This window comes from Halyomorpha halys, unplaced genomic scaffold (genome assembly GCF_000696795.3).
Source record: "Halyomorpha halys isolate HHAL.00 unplaced genomic scaffold, Hhal_1.1 Scaffold208.1, whole genome shotgun sequence".
In the NCBI taxonomy this organism is placed as follows: Eukaryota; Metazoa; Arthropoda; class Insecta; order Hemiptera; family Pentatomidae; genus Halyomorpha; species Halyomorpha halys.
Window position 1 is genome coordinate 1413624 of NW_027109100.1, and position 7742 is coordinate 1421365.

The 7742-nt window shown below is 29.7% G+C and overlaps 2 protein-coding genes across 5 annotated transcripts in view; both read left to right on the forward strand.

Moving 5' to 3' along the window:
* Window positions 1-2672: 2672 nt before the first annotated feature.
* LOC106679523 (protein tramtrack, beta isoform-like) lies at window positions 2673-5510 on the forward strand. The gene is made up of 5 exons (XM_067047311.1): window positions 2673-2895; window positions 3087-3256; window positions 3333-3750; window positions 4704-4799; window positions 5459-5510. The coding sequence occupies exons 2-5, from the start codon at window positions 3089-3091 to the stop codon at window positions 5491-5493; spliced, it is 717 nt and encodes a 238-aa protein (XP_066903412.1). The 5' UTR covers window positions 2673-2895; window positions 3087-3088; the 3' UTR covers window positions 5494-5510.
* psq (pipsqueak) overlaps window positions 4813-7742 on the forward strand; it is a 28510-nt gene continuing 25580 nt past the window's right edge. For 2 of the 4 annotated variants that reach the window (XM_014418772.2, XM_014418773.2), the window contains exons 1-2: window positions 6052-6255; window positions 6673-6826. In XM_014418772.2, coding sequence (XP_014274258.1) covers window positions 6146-6255; window positions 6673-6826 — 264 coding nt within the window. In that variant the 5' untranslated portion in view covers window positions 6052-6145. The other 2 variants (XM_024360549.2, XM_014418775.3) reach the window with 2 other exon arrangements.

Below are 7742 nucleotides of genomic sequence, written 5' to 3' on the forward strand. Positions count from 1 at the left end.
AACTACGGATTTAAACCATTATGGAAGTGAGCTTGCTTTCTCCTCTATAGAAGAGATGGTGTATACACCATCCTCCATTCATTAGTATAGTCCCTATATCTTTTGTGATAGAGCCCCATGCATTTTTCTCTCCATCAGTTCATTTTATAACAGTTACATTTTTCTATATTTTTTTGTCAGTTCTAACTCCAAGAGTTAAATGAAGAAAGAGATTAATGGTTAGTTTGTTAACTATACTACTTCCTTCCTGGAACTCTTGCATTAGATATCTGACCTAACCAATGTCAGGAAAGCATGTCCTTTCATACATTCGATATAACATATCAAAAAAGTCCATTCAGCGTATACAATTGGTAAAGCTGAGTACATTATACACACACGAACAGATTTAGACAGCATGTAAAGAATAATAAAATCAGGCTATAAATTTCCCGAACTGACATGGACTCTGTACTGAATCCCTGACTGCCCGGGATTTACAATCCTGGACGAATGATAAATCTGATTTTACCCTATTTAGGTAATAATCTATAAAACAGTTTGTTTAATCGCATATGTGAACATAATATAAAATGTAGCAAAGGCTATTTCCAATAATTTAATCCATCAACAATGAAAATTCATTAATACGTTCTTATAGACATTCGCATGCAAGAATTCAACAACTGCAATGTGAACAAACAGAGAAGAAGATCCCGCTAATTCTTTGACACGTCCATTCAGTCTCACATTTCCTGGCATCTTACCTTCTCTATTATATTCCCTCTTCCAACAGTTTATCATGTGAGACCATCAACATAACGTTTTAATAAAAGAATAATATGAAATGAAATCCAGAAAAATTTAATAAAATTATAAACTAACTCATAAGATCTTCCTTATCTTACCAATCAATTTAAGGTGCTTTCAAATTTCATTATCATAATATCAGACTACAACAATAATTTCAGTATTTCAAAATATTAGTAAACGTTGGTCGATTTTGAGAGCAAACATTTCCACTGTGAGAAGCGTTTTGTTACGTTTTTACGGCAATTAATCACGACATGCCACTTTTACATTAATCTATGTTCATAAACCCAACAAAAAGTAAGCGCAGATAACGCGGATCTAATTTTTTTCGGCAATATCTTATTTTTTCAATTGCTTTTTTAATCGAAATATTTAAAAAAAGGTTTGAGCGTTCTTCCAGTTTAATGACTGTTACTCTATATAATCACACAACGGTGTGATTGTTTTCTCAGATAATTTTTAAATTAAAAAGTATGTATGCATAATAGAATGAAAACCAAGTGGCTTACTATTGTGTAGAAACATTTCTTTACATCTTTTCAAATCGATTTAGAGCTTTAATTTACATAAAAATAAAATTGATCAAAATGAATTAGTAATAGTTGCATGAGTAGGTTCCATTTTAGCAGGAGACTTATACTCAGTGATTAAGAAACCTGTAATGAGAGAAAGTACTTGCTTTTATTTATTTATTTTTTTTTGGACTTGTCTTATTGCATCCAAAGTGTAAACAATTGAGGCTAATCTCCCAATGTCAGTGTTTGAGGAGTGGAACCGAAGTTTTATCTTTTTTATATACTATACAAACAAGGTTTGAATTAATTTTAAATATTCAAAATTAAAATTTTTTCATGCTAAATTCTCTACTTAATCGTTATGGATAAATATAAAAGAATTTAAATATTACATAGAGGAGAAAATTAATGTTTTCGTGCTGCCATGGTTGTTATGACAACAATCAGATTTTACTTCCATTTATTTATGTATGAAATATATACTGAGAAGAGGTTTAGCCATCCCTAATGAGTTATGACTTTTGTTTTTAAAAATAAAAGGGTTAATTACGTCTCAAATTAGGGTGTTCAGTCATATTTGTGTGATGATCATGATCTAAAATATTGTATATTGGATTTTTCGTTTATGTGTGAATTAGAAATTCAACGCAGTCGATCATCATTATAGAAATAGCACAGTTACTCATCTTTTCAGTATTATTTAATTTTTAGTTTGATATGGACGCGGTTTACTTTAAATATTCTCGAATATACTTAAAAAAGGTTTTGAAATTTGCGCACTTTCATGATAGAATTGTGTAGCTTTCTGGTATTTTATTTCGTAATACCTTGGGTAGCTTCCTCCCAAACTATTTACTTTCACTAGACTATAAAATTACTTATCATTAGTTTAATAGTGAAAGTGTTTTAATGGTAAAATTAATTTATGAAACACTATGATTTTCATGATAATTGTACCCATTACGGGTAAATAGATTTACTAACTTCTTCCGTTTTGGACTTGAATTTTTGTCGTCAAAATTTTCACTGCATTTCAACTAAAATAATTTTAATGCTATTCCTACTTTGGGGCATCAAAGTCTTCTTTTGAAAGTGAAACGATCATTTCTAAATACGTTAACTTAGCTCAATAATGACTTCTCACACTATCTAACAATCCTCATATTTTGTTTCAATTTGTTTAATTTATGCGTCCAAGATCAAAAAATTAATTAACAGAAAATAAAGAAAAGTGAGCGTAAACAATGAAGTAAATGGGGTATATTTAAAAGGTTTTTTTTGTTTTAAGGAGATTCATATTATATATAGAGTATTCATACATCTTTGACACCAATCATAGTTTCTTTTATCGATCACATATTATTTAAAACGTATTTTTTGTTTTAACCTAATATTTATAGTATAATAAGTACTTTTACCGTTAGTTTTCAAAATTTCTTTAGATTAAGAAAACAAATCTTTTTTGCATCACTGGTTTCTTTTCTTGAATAACTTTCAGTCATACCTAACCTTGGTTATTCAGCGTCCATAGGAATAATTTCAATATTTTTACGTTAATTCTGTGATAACTTTAAAAATATTGATATAGGTAAGTTTATTATTCATTAGTTTTAAAGTTAATCATATATTATATTTTATTTTTTAAAATAATGTCTTGGTTCTATTTTTATACTTTAGTACTTATAATCAATGTAATTATATTTATAGACTTAATGTTTAATTATACTTATAGACTCTTTGTTAAGTATGGAATGTTATGTCATCATAATTTATTTGTAGGTATGGGGGATGCATTTTGTTTAAAGTGGAATAACCATCAAACAACACTAGTTTCTGTTTTCGATAAACTGTTTGAATGTGAATCATTAGTGGATTGTACACTTGCTGCAGAAGGGAGACAGCTAAAAGCCCATAAAGTTGTATTATCTGCTTGCAGCCCATATCTCGAGGTATATGATTTAGTTTATTTATTATTTCAAAAATAATGGTCGAATCTATCTAAGATGGTTGATTAAATTGTTTCAGGAATTGATTAGGAATCATGAAGACAGGCATCCAATTATTATCTTTAATAACATTCGTTATGAAGAACTTAAAGCAATGTTGGAGTATATGTACAGAGGAGAAGTCAATGTTTCACAAGAACAATTAGATTCATTTTTAAAAGTAGCTGAATCCCTGAAAATAAAAGGGCTTACAGATCAAGGAGGTGGCCATAAAAATAATGAAAAAGAAGAGCAAAGAATGGGAAAGAAAAGAAGACGGCGTGCTTCAAGTGAATCTACTCAGAGTGAAGAAAAGGAACCATTGAAACCTGAACCGAAATTGGAACCCATTGATGAAGCTAACTCAGAACCTATTGAGGATCTTACTATAGAAGAAGAAGATGATGAATATGGACCTCCTGGACCTGGAACTTCACAGGGCAGCTTTTCGAGTCAAGGTTAGTTATTAATTTTTTTGTCTTTTAAATAATTTTCATAATATAAATAAACTTGTCTTAATCATACATACACTTTGTTCTATTCTAAGTTACTAATGTACAATAGTAGCTTTCGCTTTGGGAAATTAAAAATTTCTACTTCTACTATTGTTATTACTGATTTAATTAGTCCACAACTGTTGGCGTATGCTCAAAAGGAATTAACAAATCCCCAAGAGGATCCTTTTTAGTGGTGGTTGAATCTATCTAACTCCTATCATTCTGTATAAGTGAGTTTTGAAATTCCCACTGTTGGAGCTAGTTTTGTAGACTTGTGTTCATTTCAGTTTATGCTCCATAAATTGAACATTCTTTAATGAATCACGTTTTGAGTACATTTTGAAGGTTCTGAATTATGTGTTAGTATTTATGCACAGTTCATACCTGTTTTTAAAATTCACTCAGTTAGCTCTTGTGGGTGACTCTTTTTGTATATTTTTACTTCTATTTAAGTTGCACTGGAAGTTGAAAACACTTTTGTAAAATAAGTTGTACAATATCAAAATAATCTAATGTCCATTTTTGGACAAAATCGAGGTAATTCATTAAATTGCTATTTGATAGATAGGTCTTTCTTATTCTGTTTAGTGGTATAGATTATTTTCAACCTGAAAAACAAACGATCATCAAGTTTGCCATTAAATACAATCAAACAGTAAGAATTTTTTTTATGATTGGAGAAGTTTGGTCATGCTGACCGCACCCCCTGACAAACTTCTCCAATCATTAATCTATGGTCAACTATCTACGCCTCATTAAGAATTTTGTTGTTGTTTTCCGTACAATTTGAAAAAGTGGAGATTGTTTTGTTCCTGACATGCACAAATATGCCTTATTGGCTTATATCCAGACTCACAAATTATACTTGAAGATCTAAGTAAATTATAGATACTTATATATATTTCCTTTTACAGATTTCAACAATTGGCAAGTCGGTGGTGATATAACTAGTGATGAAGTATTTTTAGCAGCACAGCAAGAAATTAACAATCAAGGAAACCAAGCTCCTGGTATGTAAATCTAATTGTAATTAATTTGAAATGATTTTGTTCAGGAGATAGGTAAGGTGAGAAACTATTGAGGCCTCAGCCCAGCCTTCTCCATTGCATGATATTTATGCTTTGCTGCTTGCTTAATGAATGCATTAATCTCCCTGTTTTGTTTTTCTAACCTCTTATATTAAACCTCATCCTGTTTTGTGTTTTTTTCTATATTTATTTTAAGGAGCCATGTATATTGTTAATTGATACATATATTTTACAACTAATTCACCACCATTTGGTTTAGAAAATATATGGAGATTTATTTTATTATCTTCATGGAAGTGGCCAAATATGTCATATTCCTAATTAGGTCATTCTAATGATAACAAAAGTTATATTTCCATTTATTGTTATTTACTACTTATAAATTTATTTATTCATTTCTTGCTGTTTTGTGTTGTGATGTGAAGTGTGAACTCATAAATTAAAGAATAAAATAATACCAGAATCTATCCAATACAATTAAATCTTGATTTATAAGTTCACTTGTATTTAATAAAGAAAAGAAAGAATGAGTGATAGGATCGGCGCATAGGCCAGTGAATCGAATTATTTCAAGATTTAAAATTAAAAAAAGTATTGTAAAGCGATGATTAAATTAAAATACTAGGTTTGGTTCCCAACAGAAATGAAAGGAAGGAAACACTCCGGTCAGCTTTAAGGTAAGTCACAATATTTTATTTTTTTGAGTTTATACACCAGTGTTTATTTATTAGAAGTGAAGTGACGATGAACGACTAAATTGGTTGTGATTTCGCTTTTCTCAATATTTGTAAAAGTTTTTGAAGTTGACGTGTATAACAGCAGTGAAGGTTATAGCCAAATAGTAGTGCGCACACGTAAAATTACTCTGATTGCGCAGATATTGATCTTTTAGACAAACGATTTTATATAATACTGTTATTCTTGTTTGATTTATTTTAATAATAGACATTTAATGTTCCCGATAAAAGCATCCTTCAAACGATCCAATGATTACAGTGGTTTCTACTAGATCGCTTATCAGTTATCATAATCAGCATTTATATTAAAAAGTTCAATGTGATGAAAATCACGTAAAGCGGGATCAAAGATGGTTCGAGGAAGTGGTCGTAAGAATTGATGTATACTTTAAGCCTAAGGAATTACGGAATTGTTGAGAACTAGAGGCCAAATCAAAGGAGGTAGATTCTCGCGGTTTTCGTGATAACACTCCCAACTGTAAGTTATAAAACGTCTATTATCAATATACTGATACGAAAATAAATTATTTTAATATTTAGCTAAGGTTTTTTTTTCTAATATATAATTAGTTTGGTTAGACAATCAGTGTTATGAACCTCATCTTTATTTATCTTTTGTTTATTATTCAGTATACTGTTATATCTTATCTTTCATTTCTGATATCAGCTTCAATAAAGGTGAAGATGGTTTTTTATTCAAGGTAAATGTTGTTTTCAATTTATTTCTTTATGGTTTATATTAATTTTATTGAACTCATGGATGTTATGGGAATGTTATTTTATACTTCAGAGTTATCAGTTCATTTGAAGGGTTTTAATGTATTGTCCTTTATTTTTATTATTTGACTGAGCATCTGTTGGCAGAAATATTCCCAGTTTACCTGGAAAAATGCTTTATTCAATTTATTATTATGGTACTATTCTGAGAATGGGAACAAGAGAAGGGGAGTTAGTGAAATTGAGAAAGTAAGAGGTCAAAGTAAGAGAGAGGAAGGGAGAGGCAGTGAAAGATTGGAGAAAGCAGGACAGAGGGATTTCCCATTCACCTATCCTTGGGTGTACTTTTCATACTATGGTGTTTTATTGAGTTTTCTCATGTTTTGGTTCAATATGTATAGTGGCCTGGAAGAAGAAATGGCGGGGCAACATTATTGCCTTCGTTGGAACAACTACCAATCGAATATGACATCTGTGTTTCATCACCTTCTCAGGACTCAGGCTTTTGTTGATGTTACACTTGCTTGTAATGACCAGTCCCTGAAAGCTCACAAGGTATGGTTTTAATTAGATTCTAATAAGTTATAATACAATTTTAAAATTAAATTTATTAGTAGTTGAATCATTTTATTTATTTTGGTATTATGAACCATGTATAGTTTTGTCAATATTTGTATCCTCTTTAAAATCTGAAGTAATTTTTTTTATATATTATGACATTTCTTACTTTTTAAAAAAATATAACTGAATGGAACTAACATGAGATGTCATTAAATTCATGGTGGCTTACTATATTTTAAGATAGAACTTATTATACGCTTACAAGGTTTAAAATAAAATCAGTAATTCAAAATTTATTAATCCTTTGGTTAATAAGTGGGTACTATTAGTGTTATTTAAAAATAAATATATTTCTTCTTGTTAATTCTATATTTTTTATGTAATTCATGTTTACATTTAAAGTTAAGTTTGTTAGTGAATACCAATATAGGCTGAAAAATAAATACCTAGGTTACTTTAAAATTTGTTGTCCTCATGATGATTATTTGTTTGCATGTCCATGTGATCATTTATATTAAAATTTCATTTTATTAACTATGGCGCTAAGTATAAAGTTTACTTTTGTTGTATGTTTATATTAATATTTATCAGTCAGTGACAGCTGTCACGATGATTTAATAATTATTATTTTTTTTATTTTACGGAACAGCCTTACAGATCACGTGAATATCATATTTTTGGCTTCTCTCTTGTTTTTCCTTTCTTACATTTTCCCTTCCTTACATTTTCCCTTCATTATCTCTGGGTGCCTTTGTTTTCTTTCTTTTGCCCGCGTGCCCCCTTTTTCGAATTTCTTTTTCTCACAAAAACCTTGATTGCCTTTAGTCTTTTCCTATTTTCTTCGTCCAGACAGTCCTGGTCCGTTATTATTATTTTTATTAATAATTATTTTTAAACATATGATTCATAA

Bases quoted from the DNA above. Each gene is read 5' to 3' on its own strand.
- LOC106679523 (XM_067047311.1), top strand. From the start codon at position 3,089: ATGGGGGATGCATTTTGTTTAAAGTGGAATAACCATCAAACAACACTA. The intron at 3,257-3,332 runs GTATATGATTTA...AAATTGTTTCAG, and splicing joins CTTGCAGCCCATATCTCGAG to GAATTGATTAGGAATCATGA. The intron at 4,800-5,458 runs GTATGTAAATCT...GGTTCCCAACAG, and splicing joins TCAAGGAAACCAAGCTCCTG to AAATGAAAGGAAGGAAACAC.